This window comes from Oncorhynchus clarkii, chromosome 12 (assembly GCF_045791955.1).
Source record: "Oncorhynchus clarkii lewisi isolate Uvic-CL-2024 chromosome 12, UVic_Ocla_1.0, whole genome shotgun sequence".
Taxonomy (NCBI): domain Eukaryota; kingdom Metazoa; phylum Chordata; class Actinopteri; order Salmoniformes; family Salmonidae; genus Oncorhynchus; species Oncorhynchus clarkii.
Window position 1 is genome coordinate 77,230,679 of NC_092158.1, and position 23,496 is coordinate 77,254,174.

At 45.8% G+C, this 23,496-nt stretch overlaps 1 protein-coding gene across 5 annotated transcripts in view; it reads left to right on the top strand.

Moving 5' to 3' along the window:
• LOC139421361 (myosin-10-like) overlaps window positions 1–21,590 on the top strand; it is a 70,045-nt gene extending 48,455 nt beyond the window's left edge. For 2 of the 5 annotated variants that reach the window (XM_071172159.1, XM_071172160.1), the window contains 30 exons: window positions 728–846; window positions 1,001–1,153; window positions 1,285–1,458; window positions 1,553–1,726; window positions 2,535–2,649; window positions 3,237–3,299; window positions 10,177–10,370; window positions 11,207–11,328; window positions 11,634–11,703; window positions 11,938–12,098; window positions 12,257–12,365; window positions 12,527–12,658; window positions 13,014–13,220; window positions 13,379–13,516; window positions 13,629–13,752; window positions 13,845–14,016; window positions 14,730–15,087; window positions 15,232–15,438; window positions 15,524–15,628; window positions 16,140–16,292; window positions 16,443–16,691; window positions 16,827–17,039; window positions 17,218–17,430; window positions 17,562–17,723; window positions 17,831–17,959; window positions 18,094–18,306; window positions 18,494–18,702; window positions 18,986–19,094; window positions 19,579–19,751; window positions 19,886–21,590. In XM_071172159.1, coding sequence (XP_071028260.1) covers window positions 728–846; window positions 1,001–1,153; window positions 1,285–1,458; window positions 1,553–1,726; window positions 2,535–2,649; window positions 3,237–3,299; window positions 10,177–10,370; window positions 11,207–11,328; window positions 11,634–11,703; window positions 11,938–12,098; window positions 12,257–12,365; window positions 12,527–12,658; window positions 13,014–13,220; window positions 13,379–13,516; window positions 13,629–13,752; window positions 13,845–14,016; window positions 14,730–15,087; window positions 15,232–15,438; window positions 15,524–15,628; window positions 16,140–16,292; window positions 16,443–16,691; window positions 16,827–17,039; window positions 17,218–17,430; window positions 17,562–17,723; window positions 17,831–17,959; window positions 18,094–18,306; window positions 18,494–18,702; window positions 18,986–19,094; window positions 19,579–19,751; window positions 19,886–20,042 — 4,877 coding nt within the window. In that variant the 3' untranslated portion in view covers window positions 20,043–21,590. The remainder of the gene's footprint in view (window positions 1–727; window positions 847–1,000; window positions 1,154–1,284; window positions 1,459–1,552; window positions 1,727–2,534; window positions 2,650–3,236; window positions 3,300–10,176; window positions 10,371–11,206; window positions 11,329–11,633; window positions 11,704–11,937; window positions 12,099–12,256; window positions 12,366–12,526; window positions 12,659–13,013; window positions 13,221–13,378; window positions 13,517–13,628; window positions 13,753–13,844; window positions 14,017–14,729; window positions 15,088–15,231; window positions 15,439–15,523; window positions 15,629–16,139; window positions 16,293–16,442; window positions 16,692–16,826; window positions 17,040–17,217; window positions 17,431–17,561; window positions 17,724–17,830; window positions 17,960–18,093; window positions 18,307–18,493; window positions 18,703–18,985; window positions 19,095–19,578; window positions 19,752–19,885) is intronic. The other 3 variants (XM_071172162.1, XM_071172161.1, XR_011635613.1) reach the window with 2 other exon arrangements.
• The last annotated feature ends 1,906 nt before the right edge of the window (window positions 21,591–23,496 follow it).

The following is a 23,496-nucleotide window of genomic DNA, read 5'->3' on the forward strand; positions in this document are numbered from 1 at the left end:
GAACAGCTTCATTAAAATTCTGCTGAAATCAGTATTGGGTCTTAGTGTGAGTCAGCTGGAATCACAACACTAGCAGAGTAGAGTCATCCTTCACCGTTGTGGCTGAGACAAGGATAGCAAAGCGTCAGCAGCTCCAGATGTCTGTCCTTAGTACAGTATGAAGCCTGGCAGCGCAGAGACACTTCACTGAACTGAGGTCAGATTCCTCAGAACTCCTGCAGTGACAGTCCGGATTTTGTTAATATAAAGACATGCAGGCACATTGTAGCAGTCCATATCAGGTATGTTATACCCCGGGGCTCATGCTGCGTGTCTGTATTTGACTTATTGTACTTCAGACGGAGATGGCTAGTAGGAATAAATGTGTCATTTTTCATTTATTTCTGGCACATTGCTCTGCATTAATGGTCAGTTGATAACGGTAAACCATGCAGTTTGGTTGTCATTAGGAAAATGGATGTGTCTCTGCTGAGATTTATCCTTGGTGATTTTAACTGATGAATCATACATCATACTGTGGCCATATCCTTGGGTAGCTGGGGTGAAATGTAGCGGTAGTGCTTTACTGAGGTCTTTCATTACATATTCCTGTCTGACATTTCCCCAACTGTTTTGAATTGACACAAAGCTCTCTATTTGTACTGTATAGAAGGCTCCGTCTGTGCCCATCTCCAGGTTGCAACACTGATGGGTCACTAGTAACCCAATGTCCTGTCTTCCCTCCCAGCGGCTCAGAAGCTGTGCCACCTGTTGGGACTGAATGTGATGGAGTTTACCAGGGCCATTCTATCCCCCCGCATCAAAGTGGGCCGAGACTACGTCCAGAAGGCCCAGACCAAAGAACAGGTAGGAGCTGTTCTCCAGTTCCCATCAGTTGTACACTCCTAACTGTTTCTGCATTCACTAACACCAATCTATGCAGGTCCATGAAGTTGGGTTAAGTAGATACAGACTGGTACCCAGCAGACTGTCGTCTATCGCTCTCTGGTTCTCTCCTCAGGCTGACTTTGCAGTGGAAGCCCTGGCCAAGGCCACATATGAGCGTCTGTTCCGCTGGCTCGTCCACCGCATCAACAAGGCCCTGGACAGGACCAAGAGACAGGGAGCCTCCTTCATCGGCATCCTGGACATCGCTGGCTTTGAGATCTTTGAGGTAAATTTATTTTCAAGATCATTCATCTCTTGTTGCAGGCATATAATCATGTCCAAGAGGGACTGTCTTGTCTTATTGATGTGTAATACTCATCTCTCACATCTCTTTCTCTCCCCATATCCCTCCTCTAGCTGAACTCATTTGAGCAGATGTGCATCAACTACACCAACGAGAAGCTGCAGCAGCTGTTCAACCACACCATGTTCATCCTGGAGCAGGAGGAGTACCAGAGGGAAGGCATCGAGTGGAGCTTCATCGACTTCGGCCTGGACCTGCAGCCCTGCATCGACCTGATTGAGAGACCGGTCAGCTTTCCATCTTTACACATATAGGTGTATTTTACTCAAGATTATGTCTGAGGAACTTCATCAGATTCTTCTCCTTTCTCTCTGTCTGCAGACCAACCCTCCAGGAGTTCTGGCCCTGTTGGATGAGGAGTGCTGGTTCCCCAAGGCCACTGATAAGACATTTGTAGACAAGGTGCTCCAGGAGCAGGGCACCCACCCCAAGTTCCAGAAACCCCGGCAGCTGAAGGACAAAGCCGACTTCTGCATCATTCACTACGCTGGCAGGGTACGTCCACGCAGAGCCTGGGTCTCAATACACTGAAATGACTTCCTCTCCTCAGCTCGTCCTCTCATATCGTTTCATTGATTGCTGAAAGCAAGGTATTTCTGCCATATGAGCTCCCTTTTTCTGGCGAGGGCCTCATTCATTCGTAGAAACTGATTTGCCTTTTACATTTTTGTTGCTTTGCCTGGTTAGGGTTTGGAGTGTTGGAAAGATGAAGCAGTGTTTTTGAAATTAGAATGATTGTTCAGCTCCATAATGTCTTGAGAAACATGTTTTCTTTCTGAATGACGTTGTAACCAGTCAATGTTAAAGTGCTGCCTTTGAGGCAGCAGACATGTCTCCACTAAAGCTCTAGTTAACAGGTAATTGCCTTAGCACAAAAGCCCAGTTGTGCTCCCAATCTCCACATCTGGTTCACATTGGTGTGAGACCGATTTTACACTGTTACGTAATCACGGATTTTTCAACTTTCACCTCAGTGTGGTCTCCCATCTGGAGAGGGCCTGTGTACGTTCCAGGCCAGACTCCACATGAAATAAAGTTCATATCATCTTCATCCATTTTCTTATTACATTTGTCACACAAAGTTCAGATGTACATTTTGTTCACAGCACCAGTAGTCCTCACACATGTTAAGACTTAATAAATAGGTTTGGTATACAGCGCATAAACTCATTTTCTCTTGACCAGGTATCTATTTAATTTGATCAGACATGAAAGTCAGTGAGACAAGATAAAAGGAAGCTGTTTAACACGATGTACCAGTACATATAGCCTGTTTAGCTTACGTCTGTCTGTCTCTCCTCAGGTGGACTACAAGGCTGACGAGTGGCTGATGAAGAACATGGACCCTCTGAACGACAACGTGGCCACGCTGCTCAACCAGTCCACTGACAAGTTTGTTTCTGAACTGTGGAAGGACGGTGAGTGTCCCATACTCTCTTCCTGTTTGGACCATGTAGTTGTCACTTTGTTTGAGTCTTGGTTGTTCAGTGACCGTATTGAAGAATCCCCTTAAAACCTGGAACTTAGGACAGTGGCTATGGAGGGAGTATTTGTACGCGCTCTCATCCATTCGACTTCTTGTCTGGTTCATATTCAGCTGCTCGCTTCTCTGTGATGAGTATTGTCAGCCAAAACATTGTGCATTTGTGAGGTAACTTGAAATATCCGCTCGTAAATCTCCTCCCGCCTTTCATTTCCCCATTTGGCACATCCACTTGTTTTAAAAAGCGTTTGAGTTTCATTATGAGTCATTAGACGTCTACAATGTATACAGAAACAACTAATAGAAAGAAAATGACTGAATTGCTTTGTTTTTGTGCATGGAATATTCTACTAGACCAGTAACAGCAATATGTCTCTGTCCTTTACAATGTACACAACTAATCATTGTTTGTGTGAGTGTGTATGCAGTAACATAATAAGAATAAATCTGTGTCTGCATGGATGTTTATGTAAAGCTGAGTTGTCCCTCACACCCTCCCCTCTCTCTGTTTCTGAGTTGTAGACATTCAGACCTTTCAGAGAGCCTGTTTCTATGACAAGGCCTCTGGTCTCCTTGAGCCTCCAGGTGAATGCACACGTTGCTGCTGCTCTGTAGGGCTCTTCCTGCTCGCTCACGGCTGCACTCTGCACCCTTAGATGCACCCACCGCCTCTAGGCTTTGCATGACCCGTAATGCACTGTTGCTAACCAAGACCGTACCTTTCAGCGATGCTGGTTTGTCTGGTGCCATTCTGTCTCTGTCAAATCTCAGCTCAGATTGTTTATTTGATATACCTGCACAAGGAAGCACCAGGATTGTTATAATTTGTTTGGAAGAGCCATCGTAGGTAGGACCTTGAAGAATACTAGCATGGAGACATCTGCTGGTGTGGAGTAAATGTATGAGAAAAAGCCTGGACATTGCCAGGGCCATGGCTGTTTAATGTATTCAACACTCCCCTATAAACTGACGCCAGTAAGGCTTGGAGCTGACTGGAGAGTGATGGATAGAGACCGACTTCCTCCTCCACCTCTTTCACAGGATATTTTAGCTACAGATCACACTGACTTTGCTGGAATTCATAATCCCTTTGGCATGGGCTAAGCCTGTTTTTTGAGGGTACATTTTTTAGCAACCTTAACCTGCATGCGGGATCACTGATCTGATTTCCATAATCTTTTATTTAAAAAGATAGATTGTGAAATGAAGCTTTGCTAAAATATCACCCTGTAGATATCGGTGAAGCTGATGTGGAATGACTGAAGGAGAAAAGATTCATCAGTCAGTGTCACTTAAACTTCTGTCACCCTTGGACATTGAAGTAAATCCGAGCAGTCACTGAGAGTTAAGGGGAGAATATGATTCAAAGAGTTGTAATGATTCAGCTCTGTCCCTGTTCCAATCAGTTGTCAGTCTTGACCATTGCCCTATGCTTAGAAGCCTGGTTCTGGTTCTCCAAACGGATCAGGGCCCTTTTCATCTGATGACTTTATCCTTTGCACCATCTATGAAGAATGTGTATGCATATGTCCAGATCCTTTCATAATAAGGCTAATGAAGCTTACCATGCCAATGAAGCTTACCATGCCAATGAAGCTTACCATGCCAATGAAGCTTTTACCATGCCACATTTAAGGACAGCCGACTACACTGTGAAACCATGGTTTCCTAATAAGCCTCTAAAATCACATCAAAGAGGCATGATGCATCCCTGCCAAGGGAAATACTGCCTGACCCCAACAGAGGATTTCTGAAAGATATTTCAGTACAGTATATATACAGTTGAAGTCGGAAGTTTACATATGCTTAGGTTGGAGTCTTTACAACTCATTTTTCAACCACTCCACAAATTTATTGTTAACAATCTATAGTTTTAGCAAGTTGGTTAGGACATCTACTTTGTGCATGACACAAGTAATTTTTCAACAATTGTTTACAGACAGATTATTTCACTTATAATTCACTGTATCATAATTCCAGTGGGTCAGAAGTATACATACACTAAGTTGACTGTGCCTTTAAACAGCTTGGAAAATTCCAGAAAATTATGTCATTGCTTTAGAAGCTTCTGATAGGCAAATTGACATAATTTGAGTCAATTGGAGGTGTACCTGTAGATGTATTTCAAGGCCTACCTTCAACCTCAGTGCCTCTTTGCTTGACCTCATGGGAAAATCAAAAGATATCAGCCAAGACATCTGAAAGAAAATTGTAGACCTCCACAAGTCTGGTTCATCTGTACAAACAATAGTACGCAGGTATAAACACCATGGGTGTCACGTTCTGACCATAGTTCTGTTATTTTATTCTTTGTTTTAGCATGATCTGGGCGTGAGTTGGGTTGGGCAGTCTATGTTTGTTTTTCTATGTTGGTTTTTGTGTTCGGCCTAGTATGGTTCTCAATCAGAGGCAGGTGTCGTTAGTTGTCTCTGATTGAGAATCATACTTAGGTAGCCAGGGTTTCACTTTTGGTTTGAGGGTGTTTGTTTCCGTGTGAGTGTTTCCGTGTGACACGGTACTGTTTCGGTTTTGTATATTTCACGTTTATTATTTTGTTGTGGTTTTGAATAAATCAATATGGACACTTACCACGCTGCGTTTTGGTCCGATCCTTACTCCTCCTCAGACGAAGAGGAGGAAATCCGTTACAATGGGACCACGCAGCCATCATACCGCTCAGGAAGGAGACGCGTTCTGTCTCCTAGAGATGAACGTACTTTGGTGCGAAAAGTGCAAATCAATCCCAGAACAACAGCAAAGGACCTTGTGAAGATGCTGGAGGAAACCAGTACAAAAGTATCTATATGCACAGTAAAACGAGTCCTATATCAACAGAACCTGAAAGGCCGCTCAGCAAGGAAGAAGCCACTGCTCCAAAACCGCATATGGGGACAAAGATCGCACTTTTTGGAGAAATGTCCTCTGGAAAAAGGGGGAGGCTTGCAAGCCGAAGAACACCATCCCAACTGTGAAGCACGGGGGTGGCCACATCATGTTGTGGAGGTGCTTTGCTGCAGGAGTGACTGGTGCACTTCACAAAATAGATGGCATCACGAGGAAGGAAAATTATGTGGATATATTGAAGCAACATCTCAAGACATCAGTCAGGAAGTTAAAGCTTGGTCGCAAATAGGTCTTCCAAATGGACAATGACCCCAAGCATACTTCCAAAGTTGTGGCAAAATGGACAGCAAAGTCAAGGTATTGGAGTGGTCATCACAAAGCCCTGACTTCAATCCCATTTGAAAATTTGTGGGCAGAACTGAAAAAATGTGTGCGAGCAAGGTCTACAAAACTGACTCAGTTACACCAGCTCTGTCAGGAGGAATGGGCCAAAATTCACCCAACTTATTGTGGGAAGCTTGTGGAAGGCTACCCGAAACTACAACTCCCGTACGGGCTCGGGAGAGATGAAGGTTGAAAGTCTATGCATCCTCCGATACACAACCCAACCAAGCCGCACTGCTTCTTAACACAACGCGCATCCAACCCGGAAGCCAGCCGCACCAATGTGTCGGAGGCTACACCGTGCACCTGGCAACCTTGGTTAGCGTGCACTGCGCCTGTCCCGCCACAGGAGTCGCTGGTGCGCGATGAGACAAAGATATCCCTACCGGCCAAACCCTCCCTAACCTGGATGACGCTAGGCCAATTGTGCGTCGCCCCACGGACCTCCCGGTGGGGGCCGGTTGCGACAGAGCCTGGGCGCAAACCCAGAGTCTCTGGTGGCACAGCTGGCGCTGCAGTACAGCGCCCTTAACCACTGCGCCACCCGGGAGGCCCAGAAATACCTTTTTTACATAAGTATTCAGACCCTTTGCTATGAGACTTGAAATTGAGCTCAGTGCATCCTGTTTCCATTGATTATCTTTGAGATGTTTCTACAACTTGATTGGAGTCCACCTGTGGTAAATTCAATTGATTGGACATGATTTGAAAAGGCACACACCAGTGTATATACAGTGCCTTGCGAAAGTATTCGGCCCCCTTGAACTTTGCGACCTTTTGCCACATTTCAGGCTTCAAACATAAATATATAAAACTGTATTTTTTTGTGAAGAATCAACAACAAGTGGGACACAATCATGAAGTGGAACGATATTTATTAGATATTTCAAACTTTTTTAACAAATCAAAAACTGAAAAATTGGGCGTGCAAAATTATTCAGCCCCCTTAAGTTAATACTTTGTAGCGCCACCTTTTGCTGCGATTACAGCTGTAAGTCGCTTGGGGTATGTCTCCATCAGTTTTGCACATCGAGAGACTGACATTTTTTCCCATTCCTCCTTGCAAAACAGCTCGAGCTCAGTGAGGTTGGATGGAGAGCATTTGTGAACAGCAGTTTTCAGTTCTTTCCACAGATTCGCGATTGGATTCAGGTCTGGACTTTGACTTGGCCATTCTAACACCTGGATATGTTTATTTTTGAACCATTCCATTGTAGATTTTGCTTTATGTTTTGGATCATTGTCTTGTTGGAAGACAAATCTCCGTCCCAGTCTCAGGTCTTTTGCAGACTCCATCAGGTTTTCTTCCAGAATGGTCCTGTATTTGGCTCCATCCATCTTCCCATCAATTTTAACCATCTTCCCTGTCCCTGCTGAAGAAAAGCAGGCCCAAACCATGATGCTGCCACCACCATGTTTGACAGTGGGGATGGTGTGTTCAGCTGTGTTGCTTTTACGCCAAACATAACGTTTTGCATTGTTGCCAAAAAGTTCAATTTTGGTTTCATCTGACCAGAGCACCTTCTTCCACATGTTTGGTGTGTCTCCCAGGTGGCTTGTGGCAAACTTTAAACAACACTTTTTATGGATATCTTTAAGAAATGGCTTTCTTCTTGCCACTCTTCCATAAAGGCCAGATTTGTGCAATATACGACTGATTGTTGTCCTATGGACAGAGTCTCCCACCTCAGCTGTAGATCTCTGCAGTTCATCCAGAGTGATCATGGGCCTCTTGGCTGCATCTCTGATCAGTCTTCTCCTTGTATGAGCTGAAAGTTTAGAGGGACGGCCAGGTCTTGGTAGATTTGCATTGGTCTGATACTCCTTCCATTTCAATATTATCGCTTGCACAGTGCTCCTTGGGATGTTTAAAGCTTGGGAAATATTTTTGTATCCAAATCCGGCTTTAAACTTCTTCACAACAGTATCTCGGACCTGCCTGGTGTGTTCCTTGTTCTTCATGATGCTCTCTGCGCTTTTAACGGACCTCTGAGACTATCACAGTGCAGGTGCATTTATACGGAGACTTGATTACACACAGGTGGATTGTATTTATCATCATTAGTCATTTAGGTCAACATTGGATCATTCAGAGATCCTCACTGAACTTCTGGAGAGAGTTTGCTGCACTGAAAGTAAAGGGGCTGAATAATTTTGCACGCCCAATTCTTCAGTTTTTGATTTGTTAAAAAAGTTTGAAATATCCAATAAATGTCGTTCCACTTCATGATTGTGTCCCACTTGTTGTTGATTCTTCACAAAAAAATACAGTTTTATATCTTTGTTTGAAGCCTGAAATGTGGCAAAAGGTCGCAAAGTTCAAGGGGGCCGAATACTTTCGCAAGGCACTGTATAAGGTCCCACAAATGACAGTGCATCTCAGAGCAAAAACCAAGTCATGAGGTCGAAGGAATTATATGTAGAGCTCCGAGACAGGATTGTGTCGAGACACAGGTCTGGTGAAGGGTACCAAAACATTCTGCAGCATTGAAGGTCCCCAGGAAGACAGTGGTCTCCATCATTCTTAAATTGAAGATGTTTTGAACAACCAAGACTCTTCCTAGAGCTGGCTGCCCGGCCAAACTGAGCAATCGGTGGGAGAGTGCTTTGGTCAGGGAGGTGACCAAGAACCCAATGGTCCCTCTGACAGAGATCTAGAGTACCTCTGTGGATATGAGAGAACCTTCCAGAAGGACAGCCATATCTGCAGCACTCCACCAGTCCTTTATGGTAGAGTGGCCAGACGGAAGCCACTCCTCAGTAAATGGCACATGACTATCCACTTGGAGTTTGCCAAAAGCCACCTAAAGACTCTCAGACCATGAGAAACAAGATTCTCTGGTCTGATGTAACCAAGATTCATCTCTTTGACCTGAATGCCAAGCGTCACATCTGGAGGAAACCTGGCAACATCCCTACGGTGAAGCGTGGTGGTGGCAACGTCGTGCTGTGTGTATGTTTTTCAGCGGAACGACCGAGGCAAAGATGAAAGGCGCAAAATACAGAGATCCTAAATGAAAACCTGCTCCAGAGCGCTCAGGACTTCAGACTGGGGCAACGGTTCACCTTCCAACAGGACAATCACCCTAAGCACACAGCCAAGACCACGCAGGAGTGGCTTGGGGACAGGTCTCTGAATGTCCTTGAGTGGCCCAGCCAGAGTCCGGACTTGAACCAGATCTAACATCTCTGGAGAGACCTGAAAATAGCTGTGCAACGACACCCACCATCCAACCTGACAGAGCTTGGGAGGATCTGCAGAGAAGAATGTGAGAAAGTCCCCAAATACAGGAGTGCCAAGCTTGTAGCGTCATACCCAAGAAGACTCGATACTGTAATTGCTGCCAAAGGTGCTTCAACAAAGTACTGGGTAAAGGGTCTGAATACTTATGTAAATGTGATATTTCAGTTTTTAATTTTTTTATGAATTAGCAAACATTTTTAAAAACCAGTTTTTGCTTTGTTATTATGGGGTATTGTGTAGATTGATGAGGGGGGAAAAAAGTTGTAATATATTTTCGAATAAGGCTGTAAAGTCAAGGGGTCTGAATACTTTCCAAAGGCACTATATTAGTAATACTCTGAGGAATGCCTTTTTTAGCCTGGAGGTTGTTTTGTCTGTCCTAAATGGAGACAGCCAACTGGTCTCTAAAGGAAGGTGAGCTGCCACACACCACATTGAATAATAACATCTCTTCCCTTCCGTTCTCCTTGATCTCTGCAAAGAACATTGCCTCATATATTGATGCTATCTGAATATGCAAACAAGATGGTATTGTTGATATTATTTCTCTGTATTCCATGGCAAGAACAACCACTGATCTAGCTAGTCTAATTACATTCAAATAAAACCAATTGACTGCAGTTTATGTAACGGTGGGGGTGGAAAGGTCAAATAAAATGGCTGTGCTGTTCTTGGAAAAACAGCTGTATTATGAACATGTTTTGAGTTAAGTTGGATTAGGTTTTGCAATAGCTTGGTTCAGTCTTTGTTTCCTTTGTCTGCTTTTAATGAACATGTAGTCATGCTAGGGCCAACCGCCCATCCCACCCACTCTGGCTGTCAGTCATGTTGTTTACATGTTGATGCGCTTAGAAGCCCTCATCTGTCCTGGTCATGCCTCTAGTCCTTGATTATACAGTATATATGTTTAGTTCTGGCACCAGTCACCCCTCTACCAGCGTCTACCCATCTAACTCTGCCCTTCTCTCCTCTCCCTCTTTCTTCTGTCAGTGGACCGTATCGTGGGTCTGGACCAGGTAGCAGGGATGAACGAGACGGCCTTCGGCGCAGCCTATAAGACCAAGAAGGGCATGTTCCGTACGGTGGGCCAGCTCTACAAGGAGTCTCTCACCAAGCTCATGGCCACACTGAGGAACACCAACCCCAACTTTGTCCGCTGCATCATCCCCAACCACGAGAAGAGGGTGAGCAATGAACAGCACCCCCCCACCACTGACCACCAGTCCCTCCCCCCTCTGCCCACTGCAGCCCAGACTACAGCCCCCACACCACCCACCAGAACCACTGTAGCCCAGACTACAGCCCCCACACCACCCACCAGAACCACTGTAGCCCAGACTACAGCCCCCACACCACCCACCAGAACCACTGTAGCCCAGACTACAGCCCCCACACCACCCACCAGAACCACTGTAGCCCAGACTACAGCTCCCACACCACCCACAGAACCCCTGTAGCCCAGACTACTGCCCCCACACCACCCACCAGAACCACTGTAGTCCAGACTACAACCCCCACACCCCACACCTCCCACCATAACCACTGTAGCCCAGACTACAACCCCCACACCAGCTCAGATGGAAGGCTGGAAATGAAACAATAGCAGAGTGAAGAGTTATGGGCTATGTGGGCCTGTTAAGTATTCCCTAATGTATTCCAGGGGATTTAGACTAGACACGCTTGTTTCTGCACCGCAACCACAAATGACTGTCATAAATGGATGGTATGGATGGAGAAGAGGATATAAACACTGGTTGTTTTGGTGTGAATGTGTTCAAGTAGTTAGTCTAGTCCCTATGCAATCCTAATTGTAGAATGGCATTTTGCATAATATTACACAAGTATATTTGAAGTAACATTGTTTCCCTATAAAACATTTTCTGGATGAAATTGTCAAAGCTAAATGAACAGTAACAGCATTTAGTTACTCTTAGTTTAGAATAATCTTCTTTGCATGAAGTTTGGTACTGTACTGTATCTCTCCCTGACCTCTCACTTCAATGCCCCTCCCTCCCAAAAGGCTGGTAAGCTAGATCCCCACCTGGTTCTGGACCAGCTGAGGTGTAATGGTGTTCTGGAGGGGATCCGTATCTGCAGACAGGGCTTCCCCAACCGTATTGTCTTCCAGGAGTTCAGACAGAGGTACTGTACTCACTGTACACGCACCTCATACAGACTATTTATGTATTTCAACCCAATTGATTTCAACCCAAGTTCCTGTGTTTACTTTTGAGAGAGATATTATACAGGACAAAGTGGCATTGGTTTCCCATTGGCCTGGGTGTTGTGCTTTGATTATCTCATGGAGCTGTTCTATTTCTGAACAGTGAGGCTTCTGTAAGATCTGAGGCCTCTCACGTCTCTCCTCACACCCTGGTCCTAGTCAACATTGAGGTGTGGTGTAATGACCCAGGGCCTTTACACGTTCATGTCCACTCTGTTGCCAGGTATGAGATCCTCACCCCCAACGCCATCCCCAAGGGCTTCATGGATGGCAAGCAAGCCTGTGAGAGAATGGTGAGGATTTGTGTGTCACTATTTTACTGTGTTTAGCACATTGAATACTTGGGAGAGGCTCTTTGTCCTTTTACAAGCTAGAGCACGGTAAGCATGTTAAATGTATATCGACTTCATAAACACCCATGACATGATTATTCCTTAGTATTTATAGGGCATCGCTTAAATGACACTGTTTATTATGATTTGGCCTTCCTTCCCTGGATTTAAATCTATGACCCATTTTCACTCCAGATCCGAGCCTTGGAGTTGGATCCTAACCTGTTCAGGATTGGGCAGAGTAAGATCTTCTTCAGGGCTGGAGTCTTGGCCCACCTGGAGGAGGAGCGAGACCTGAAGATCACGGACATCATCATCTACTTCCAGTCTGTCTGCCGGGGATACCTGGCCCGCAAGTGAGTTCTATATATGCAATGGCCTTACCTTTCCTCAATTCCTTCCTTTTCGTGACCACTAGAACACTTCTTAGGACAGAAAGATGCCACAGATATATGTTTCTTTTGACCTTCTTGGTCAGTATGTCTGACCACGTCTCCCCTCTCTCACCTGACAGGGCGTTTGTTAAGAAGCAGCAGCAACTGAATTGTCTGAAGGTGCTTCAGAGGAACTGTTCTGCCTACCTGAAGCTGAAGCATTGGCAGTGGTGGAGACTCTTTACCAAGGTGGGCATGTCTCCATTACAGTACACTATATCTACTGTATATGGCTAATCTGTCTTTGTAACACCAGCATTGTCACGTCTCTCTATATAGCTATATGATAAGGCTCCTAGTCATCTACGTTTGAACAGTGGCTGACCCCAGGTCTGTGTTCTGTCCCCCAGGTGAAGCCCCTGCTGCAGGTGACCAGGCAGGAGGAGGAGATGCAGGCCAAGGACGATGAGCTTGTCAAGGTGAAGGAGAAGCAGACCAAGGTGGAGGGAGAACTGGTGGAGATGGAAAGAAAGCACTCACAGGTCAGTGTCCAGTCCACACCAACTATAGTGGACTACACTCTTAGAAAAAAAGGTGCTATCTAGAACGTAAAATTGTTATTTGGCTGTTCCCATAGGAGAACCCTTTGAATAACCCTTTTTGGTTCCAAGTAAAAACCTGTTTGAGTTCCATGTAGAACCCTTTCCACAGAGGGTTTTACCTGGAACACAAAAGGGTTTCTACCTGAAACCCAAAAGGGTTATCCTATGTGGACAGCCAAAGAACCCTTTTGGAACACGTTTTTCTAAGAGTGTAGACCCTAAGGATCATCCCTTTATGATCTTCAATTCCGCATTGTACCATTCATTCCATTATGCCCATGTTTGCATTGTGTAGCTGATTGAGGAGAAGAACATCCTAGCGGAGCAGCTGCAGGCCGAGACGGAGCTGTTTGCAGAGGCTGAGGAGATGAGAGCTCGTCTGGCCGCTAAGAAGCAGGAGCTGGAGGAGATCCTTCATGACCTGGAGTCTAGAGTGGAGGAGGAGGAGGAGAGGACCCAGGGCCTGCAAAGTGAGAAGAAGAAGATGCAGTCTCACATCCAGGTACTGATGAGACATGGAGACTGCAGAGTGGAAGCTTGTGAAGATTGAACATGGAAGTGGTTGCATGTATTTTATGACAGAAAATATATTTTCTTTGGACCCAAAACATTTCTACCAGTTACCTTCTTAATAAATGCTGTGATTTTTTTAAATTTCAGGACCTGGAGGAGCAGTTGGATGAGGAGGAGGCTGCCAAGCAGAAGCTGCAGCTGGAGAAGGTGACAGCCGAGGCCAAGATGAAGAAATTTGAGGAGGACATCTTGCTCCTGGAGGACCAGAACTCCAAGTTCCTGAAGGTGAGTAGAGATGAAAGGCAGTCTAGTGTTGAGAAATATTGGACCTTACTAACATTATGCTGCTGGACTTTACTATCATTATAAACAACCGGACTCCTCTTTCCCCCTCCAGGAGAAGAAGCTCCTGGATGACCGTGTCAATGAGATGATGTCCCAGCTGACCGAGGAGGAGGAGAAGGCCAAGAACCTGGGCAAGACAAAGAACAAGCAGGAGGTGATGATGGTGGACCTGGAAGGTAGGTGTCCTCTTACCTACAAGGTCTCACTAGTTATAGGTAGTGAGTCCAGACACTTTAACACCATCTGTCTCCTTCCCTTCTCCCTTCAGAGCGTTTGAAGAAGGAGGAGAAGACTCGTCAGGAGCTGGAGAAGGCCAAGAGGAAGCTGGATGGAGAGACCACAGACCTGCAGGACCAGATAGCTGAGCTGCAGGCCCAGATAGAGGAGCTCAAGGTGCAGCTGGCTAAGAAGGAGGAGGAGCTGCAGGCTATACAGGCCAGGTGAGACAGACTGACGGACGGACAGAGTGACGGACGGACGGTGAGACCGACAGACACAGGCCAGGTGAGACGGACGGAGGGAGGGAGGGCCCAAAGCTGGATGGAAGCCACCTGGAGATATAGTTCAGATGTATTTTGCCATTGGAAGGTGTTTGACTGCGAGGAAGTCTGATTCTCTGACTGAAGTAATTATCACATAGCTGTATAGCGCCGTCATCAAATTCCCTCCTATTTTAATTGTCTCAACACCTGTCTTTTTATATGCCATATTTAACAATGGTAGGTCTACAGTTGGCCAGACTTGCACCGGTAATCATGTAATCTGACTATTAAAACCCTATGAGCATTTACCATTTTTATGCCCTCTCGTCATGATACGGTGCTGACCAGACCACCCAGCAGCTATTTATTCAGCAGATCTCACTGGGTTGGAATGTGTAAATGTTGGCCCCACGTCTAGTCTGTGTTGAACACTGGCCATTAAAAACACTCTGCTCTTTCAGGACTAACTCACATACTCAATGGTAGTGACAAACAAGGTATCTGTGTTTATTTCAGGATATATTGTCTGATACTGCCAACCAGTGGAAAATACATGCATAGCAACTTAGTTCAACTGTCCAAGCATAGGCCTGACTATTTGGGGTCCTTTGTACTTGTACAACAATGTTGTATTTTGCATCCTAATAAAGAATTTAAAATGTGTGTGTCAGGGGAGACGAGGAGGTGACCCAGAAGAACAACGCCCTGAAGCAGGTACGGGAGCTACAGGCCCAGTTGGCAGAGCTGCAGGAAGACCTGGAATCAGAAAAGGTCTCCAGGAACAAGGCTGAGAAGCTCAAGAGAGATCTGAGTGAGGAGCTGGAGGCCTTAAAGACTGAGCTAGAGGACACCCTGGACACCACCGCAGCCCAGCAGGAGCTCAGGACCAAGCGTGAGCAGGAGGTGACGGAGCTGAAGAAGGCCATCGACGAGGAGACCAAGAACCACGAGGCTCAGATCCAGGAGATGAGGCAGAGACACTCCACGGCCCTGGAGGAGGTGTCTGAGCAGCTAGAGCAGGCCAAAAGGGTGGGTGGCTTCACAACAACCGCATGGTCATGTTTAGTCAGAGAAAACTTGGATGAGGTAGTGGAGGTAGTACTTCCTCTGTTTTAAATGTTTTGTGTTGTCTGAGCATGATTCCTATTGTAATATCTCTTGGTCTGTGTCCAGTTCAAGGTCAACCTGGAGAAGAACAAGCAGAGCACAGAGAGTGCCAACAAGGTGCTGGTCAGTGAGGTAAAGGGGCTGCAGCAGGCCAAGACGGAGTCAGAACACAAGAAGAAGAAGCTGGAGGCCCAGCTCCAGGAGTTCATGGCCCGGGTCACAGAGGGAGAGAAGGGCAAGGGAGAGCTGGCCGACCGCTCCCACAAACTACAGGTGAGAGAGGGCCATTTGCAGCACACACACACACGTTAACCTCTGCTGGTGATGGTCTCTCAACTGGACTTTGCTGTGTGTGCAGACGGAGCTGGATAGTGTGTCTGCTCTGCTGGAAGATGCAGAGAGGAAGGGAATCAAGCTGGTTAAAGACACCACTGTCCTGGAGAGTGCTTTGCAGGACACACAGGTGAGCTAGACTGGACAACCTCTCATCGGAGAAGAACACATTATGTGTATCTTAAAGGCCCAGTGCAGACACAATTTTGTTTTCCTGTCTTTTATATCATATTGTACAACAGCTGATGAAACTAACACTGACCAAATTTGATCAGTGTTATTTCCTGATAATTGCATAAATTGTATTTTCAACCAGCAAGTCCTTCTAATCAGCAGGTTTGCATGCGTGGGAGTTTCGGCTTTCCATGGTGACATCGCCATGCGGTAAACTGATTTAATAGACCAATAACAAAGAGCGATCCAAACCGATTTGCTAATAGCAGCTAGTTTTCAGTTTTCCCCTCCCCACTCCCAGACAGTCCTAGCAAAATTGTTGCTTGAAAAATTGTTTTTTGCCACATTACATTAAGAGGAGGTAGCATTCTGTTTCCATGTCAATGTCTCATCTTTGGGATATGGGATGGTGTCTGTCTGTCTCTGTCTCTGTGTCTGTCTGTCTGTCTGTCTGTCTATCTGTGTAGGAGCTTCTCCAGGAAGAGACACGTCAGAAGCTGAACATGAGCAGTCGTATCCGCCAGCTGGAGGAGGAGAAGAGCACCCTGCAGGAGCAGCAGGAGGAGGACGAGGTGGCGTGCAGAAACCTGGAGAAACAGCTGTGCACACTGCAGGCCCAGGTCAATACAGTGCCTTACAGCTTAATTGTATCTATTCAAATAATATTACACATTAACTGCAACACAGATGATATCACCATAACAAGCTACCACCTACTGTAGCCATCCTTCAGTGAGCATCATATCATTATAAACTTTATGTATGTGTAGCTGGTTGAGACTAAAAATAAGCTGGAGGATGACGTGGGGATGGTGGAGGGTCTGGAGGAGGTGAAGAGGAAGCTGCAGAAGGACATGGAGCTGGCCACCCTGAGGCTGGAGGAGAAGGGCATTGCCTTTGAGAAGATGGAGAAGACCAAGACCCGCCTGCAGCAGGAGCTGGACGACCTCATGGTGGATCTGGACCACCAGAGAACCATTGTCTCCAACCTGGAGAAGAAGCAGAAGAAGTTTGACCAGGTTTGACTGATCACTCTAAGCCATCCATAATGGTAGCTAAATTGGCTTGGTCTTAGAGCACAGTATGGAATGGCATTGTGTAGATAGATGGTGGACATTTTCCCTCTGTAAGTCAGTTTTTACCCTGTGTTGTAGCTGCTGGCTGAGGAGAAGAACATCTCTGCACGCTACGCTGAGGAGAGGGACAAGGCTGAGGCAGAGGCCAGGGAGAAGGAGACCAAGTCCCTGTCTCTGGCCCGGGCTCTGGATGAGGCTCTGGAGGCCAAGGAGGAGTTTGAGAGACTCAACAAGCAGCTGAGGAGTGAGATGGAGGACCTGATGAGCTCCAAGGACGACGTGGGCAAGAACGTGAGTGTTGCACTGAATACCTGTGTTTTGTTCAGCTGAGGGCAGAATGGTTTGCATCTGTTGTTTTCAGATGGACTGCTCTGCATCCTACAGAAATAAACTAGGTTTAACCTAAACTTTAAAAGCCAGTTCATTCCAAATATCATCACCTCAAAGTATCTTCTCTACCACTGTCCAGGTCCATGAGTTGGAGAAGTCCAAGAGGACTCTGGATCAGCAGCTGGAGGAGATGAGGACTCAGCTGGAGGAGCTGGAGGACGAGCTGCAGGCCACGGAGGACGCCAAGCTGCGTCTGGAGGTCAACATGCAGGCCATGAAGGCCCAGTACGAGAGAGACCTGCAGGGGCGAGACGACCAGAACGACGAGAAGAAAAGGGCGCTTGTCAAACAGGTGCAAAGAGGACACATTACTTCCATACAAACAAGAATTGTGTGAAAAAATTCCAGGAACAATATGTTGTCATACTCTCAGAGAATGTACACCTTCCCCTCCTCTGACCTGGTCTGTCCTGGTCTCCTCAGGTGCGTGAGATGGAGGCAGAGCTGGAGAATGAGAGGAAGCAGAGAGCCCTGGCCATGGCTGCTAAGAAGAAGCTGGAGATGGACCTGATGGACATGGTGGGACAGATAGATGGCGCCAACAAGGCCCGTGACGAAGCCATCAAGCAGCTACGCAAATTGCAGGTAATAAACTCACACCGTCTGTAGAACAGACAAGACAAATAAAAAAATATACAATTTATTATTTTGGTCAATAATGGGATTCGATCTATCTCCACTTTCTCCCTCAGTCCCAGATGAAAGACTACCAGAGGGAGTTGGAGGACGCCCGGGCCTCTCGGGACGAAATATTCTCCCAATCCAAGGAGAACGAGAAGAAGCTGAAGAGCCTGGAGGCCGAGGTTCTCCAGCTGCATGAGGTACAGTGGGCTGTAGTATTGCTCCCATCATAACTCTGTGTTTTGGTCTGTTGTTTCCTGTAGTCTAGACTGGCTCATCTTACTGTGAGAAATGGTGACCTGTGTTTGACCTCTGTGTGACCTCTGCCCTGTAGGACCTGGCGGCGTCAGAGAGGGCGCGGCGCCACGCAGAGCAGGAACGGGATGAGCTAGCGGACGAGATCTCCAACAGCACCTCGGGCAAGTCTGCCTTGATGGATGAGAAAAGGAGGCTGGAGGCTCGCATTGCTCAGCTGGAGGAGGAACTAGAGGAGGAACAGGGCAACATGGAGCTGCTTAACGACCGCTTCCGCAAGACCACCATGCAGGTATGAGCCAGGAGGAAACCTTTTCATGCAGACTTGATCATTGTAATCATACTACCCTTGTTCCTCTGACTTTTAGGGAACAATCCATAATTCAGCCCCTACCATAAAAAGTACTCTTATCTCTCTCTCACTTTCCCCTCTTGCCTTCATTCCCTGTTTTCCTCTCTCCACCTCTCTCCTCCCCCAGGTGGACACCCTGACCCTGGAGCTTGTGGCAGAGCGCAGCTTGGCCCAGAAGAGTGAGAATTCGCGCCAGCAGCTGGAGAGGCAGAACAAGGACTTGCGGGCCAAGCTGGGTGAGCTGGAGGGCTCTGTGAAGAGCCGGTTCAAGGCCTCCATCACTGCCCTGGAGGCCAAGATACTGCAGCTGGAGGAGCAGCTGGAGCAGGAGGCTAAGTGAGAAACACAGCAACTCTCTTATAACAACTCCAAACCTTATTAGACAGGGTGAAATAGGAGACCAAGACTCAGGAGGAGTTCATGAGGGCTTTAGAACAGGCTCAGCCCGTTGGAAGAGAGGTTCTTGAATGTGATCTAAATGTTAATGTGATCAATGTAATGAGTCAAAAGCAATCTTAAGAGATGTACTTGAAGATCTATGACTGACAGCCTTTGTTACAGTGCAGTTCCTGTGGTGCTCTAGCTGTCCTATGACCTCATTCCTCTGTCCTCCTATCAGGGAGCGAGCAGCGGCCAATAAGCTTGTGAGACGGACAGAGAAGAAGCTGAAGGAGGTGTGCATGCAGGTGGAGGACGAGCGCCGCCATTCCGACCAGTACAAGGAACAGGTGAGGAGCTTGTCACGGATGTTTGGATGTCCCAGATCTTAAAGCTACGATATACTTAATTCTCATTGAAAACAAGTTTAAGAAGCGATAGGTTTGTTCTATGTGCTCTATTTCTATGCTTCCTGTTCTTAAGTTTAGTTTTTGCGTCTTTTACTTTCGGTTTTGTACAACAGCTGAAAATATCTATTTTTTTGGTTATGGATTCTCTACACAATGACTGCTTGTTTTGACTCAAACAGAAATTAGGCAAATTCTGCATAGTGCATTTTTAAGATGTACACAGCTAAAGACGGAATTCTATTCAATTCAGTACAACTTGCAAAGGTGGGACAGGATTGGATAGGTGTGAAGATTTAGGAATGAAGTCTTTCCAACAGTAGGTTCTTTCCAGTAACCACTGGACCATAGGAATGCTGAGTATTGTAAGCATTATTATTGACTGTTCATCATTGTTGATGTCTGTTGTGACTCCTGGCTGAGTCAGATGGAGAAGGCCAACTCTCGCATGAAGCAGCTGAAGAGGCAGCTTGAGGAGGCTGAGGAGGAGGCCACACGTGCCAACGCCTACCGCAGGAAGCTGCAGAGGGAGCTGGACGATGCAACTGAGGCCAGTGAGGGTCTCAGCCGCGAGGTCAACACACTCAAGAGCCGCCTCAGGTATTTAGAGCCCCACACACACACACAAACTCTAAGATTATATTTTTCACACAATCAGTTGTGTATATTGGCCAAATTGTGGTCCTCGTTACTAATACCTCTCCAACTCTTCTGGCCCCATCTGTCCCCTGCAGGCGTGGAGGCCCCATCAGTTTCTCCTCCAGCCGCTCGGGCAGGCGTCAGCTGCAGGTGGATGGAACATCGCTTGACCTCCTATCCGACGACGAGGTGGAAAACAAGACCACGGACGCCAATGCCAACGAGACGCCAGCAGCTCCCCAACCAGAGTAGAAGCTCTCCCTCCAGCCCACACGCAGCATGGCCTCCGCCCCCACAAACCTTCCCCCTGTCCTCCTAACCCCAGACACCAGCAGTGGACCCCACTACTCTGCCTTACCCCTCTATGGCAAGCTGCAGGGCCAAGCAACTCCATCACCTCCTCCATATGAATATACCGCACATCAAGCCTTGGATTCGTTTTTAACATCAATTGCAGATAAAAGTGCATTTAAATTGCATAGGCGTCTGAGTGTGCATAGGCACTCGAAAACAAATAGCAGGAGTTTACCATAATTATGTTAAGCTACTTCCCTGGAACAGCCATTAGAATCTAACAGCCCTCTAGCTAGAATTAACCACTGTCATTTCAGCTGGTTTACTGGCACACAGGTGGACGACAGCACACAAGTCTGTAAAAACATGTGTCTTTGATGATTGTACAGGATTGGACCAGGATATGTAAAACAAAGCACAGCATAAGCGAGGGAATGATTTTTAAATGGCAGCCTAAATGACGATCCCACCAATTTTTTTTTTCTCATCAAAACCACCACTGTCATAGAGATACTGCAATCCACTTAGTTTACTATAAAAATAACTATGTGAATAACTATTTGGTAGCAGGTTTGTAGTGAATTAGATTGTACCACGCCATGTTGCCTCAGCATTCCCCCTATATATATGACCAGCAAAAGACCCTGTTAACTTTACCAATATAACCTTGTCCAATAACCCACCATTTTATATTTGACATATCAATCTACATTAAGTGGTGTACGATAATGTGTGGAATTAGGTTTGTCAGACTTGGAGCAAAGGCCCTTTTTTTAGGAAGACAGCCCAAATGTGTGCTTGACATACTGCAATATTGCTATGTATAATTCTGCCCATTCAGTTATGTTTTCTGTACCATGTACAAAATGCTTAACTCAAAATGCATAAGGTCTCTTTGGCATCTCTTGTCACCATAATATCATTGCATTACAAATGGCTGAATAATATTAGCATGATTTACAGAAGGGTAATTCATTTTTATTGAGTGTTAGAGCGTTGGTTTTAATTCAGTGGTTCAGGGTAGAGAAATCGATCAATTTGAATATGCACACTTGTTGATGCCTTGATTGTTAAACATAAATTACCATTTTGTAAATTAGTAAATACATATGAGGCCTTAATTAATTATTTTAAACCATAACAAATTGGGCGAAAAAGGTTTATCTGTTTCTTTTGAAAGACACTTCTCAATAAAGACTTGAGGGGGAAACAAGTGTATAGTGTTTGAATCAGTTTCATAGCTTTAGTGTCATATTATACCATAAGCACCTCTCGCGTCACATTGGTGTGAACCAGTGTTATAACAGAATGATTTATGGAGCCTTCTGTCTGCCAGGCAGAAAGTAGGATTTCAATGGGCTCAAAGCTTTAACATCCTGAAGGTTGTTATTATTAGTGGACTGGCTGTTGACGACCAGGTATTCATCATCTCCTTTTATTTCTTGTATTCCTAGCCTTTTTTTGTTGTTGTTGTAAAAGACCAATAAACATATCCATTATAGAAAAGTATTTAATTTATTCTGTAATTCTTGTGCAACACGTTGATGTCCTCTTAGTCTTTCCCACAACTACTGTGGGAAAGACTGTCTTCCAAACTGATATGTGACGTATGGTCCATGTTACATTGCCATTCATTGTTCCATTACTTCATTGGTGGTTACATTGAAGCCCTGAGGGAGCGCGTAAACTATAGACTGTGCACAGACACACAGTATTATTGTAATATTAACTTTTTCCACTAGGGATTGCCTCTTGTACAGTGCATTCGGAAAGTATTCAGACCCCTTGACTTTTTCCACATTATACGTTACAGCCTTATTCAAAATGGACAAAAAAATGTAAAATCCTTATCAATCTACACACAATACCCCATAATGACAAAGCGAAACAGGTTTTTAGAAATTCTAGCAAATGTATACAACATTAAAAACAAAAATACTTGCACATGATTGTACATGATTTGGAAAGGCACACACACCTGTCAATAAGGTTCTGCAGTGGCATTTCATGTCAGAACAAAAACCAAAGACAGTTTGGCCACCCAGCCAAACTGAGCAATCGGGGGAGAAGAGCCTTGGTCAGGGAGGTGAACAAGAACCTGGTGGTCACTCTGACAGAGCTCCAGAGTTCCTCTGTGGAGATTGGAGAAACTTCCAGAAGGACAACCATCTCTGCAGCACTCCACCAATCAGGCCTTTATGGTAGAGTTTGCCTATCGGAAGCCATTTCTCAGTAAAAGGCACATGACAGCATGCTTGGAGTTTGCCAAAAGCCACCTAACGACTCTCAGATGAGAAACAAGATTCTCTTGTCTGATGAAACCAAGATTGAACTCTTAGGCCTGAATGCCAAGCGTCACATCTGGAGGAAACCTGGCACCATTTCTACGGTGAAGAATGGTGGTGGTAGCATCATGCTGTAGGGATGTTTTTCTAGAGCCCAGACTTGAACCCAATCTAACATCTCTGGAGAGACCTGAAAATAGCTGTGCAGTGACGTTCCCCATCCAACCTGACAGAGCTTGAGAGGATCTCCAGAGAAGACTGGGAGAAACTCCCCAAATGCAGGAGTGCCAAGCTTGTAGCATCATTCCCAAGAAGACTCCAGGCTGTAATCACTGCCAAAGGTGCTTCAACAAAGTACTGAGTAAAAGTTCTGACTACTTATGTAAATGTGATATTTCAGATTTTTGTTTTCTATATAAATTTGCAAAAAAATCTAAAAATAATTTTTCTTCTGTTATTATGGGGTATTGTTTATAGATTGATGAGAAGAAAAAAAACAATTTAATCAATTTTAGAATAAGGCTGTAACTTAACAAAATGTGGAAAAGGTCAAGGGGTCTGAATACTTTCTGAATACACTGTAGGTACATTTATTCACTACCATGTACAGTAAAGGAAAATAAATTGCACTAGGTCAGTGAGATGTTTTATATTTATATAATTGTAAACATACAGTAGATGGCCTACAGTGGGTACATGCTTTGTGGTGTAGGCCTGATGTCCAGGTGGCCTAGGGCAGCCTGATGTCCAGGTGGTCTAGGGCAGTCTGGTGGTCTAGGGCAGCCTGATGTCCAGGTGGTCTAGGGCAGCCTGATGTCCAGGTGGTCTAGGGCAGTCTGGTGGTCTAGGGCAGCCTGGTGGTCTAGGGCAGCCTGATGTCCTGGTGGTGTAGTGAAGCCTGATGTCCTGGTGGTTTAGAGCAGAATTATTCCTTGGTGGTCTAGGGCAGCTTGATGGTTGTCTAAGGCAGCTTTATTCCCTGGTGGTCTGGGGCAGCTTGATGGTGGTCTAAGGCAGCTTTATTCCCTGGTGGTCTGGGGCAGCTTGATGGTGGTGTAGGGCAGCCTGATGGTGGTCTAGGGCAGCTTGATGGTGGTGTAGGGCAGCCTGATGGTGGTGTAGTGCAG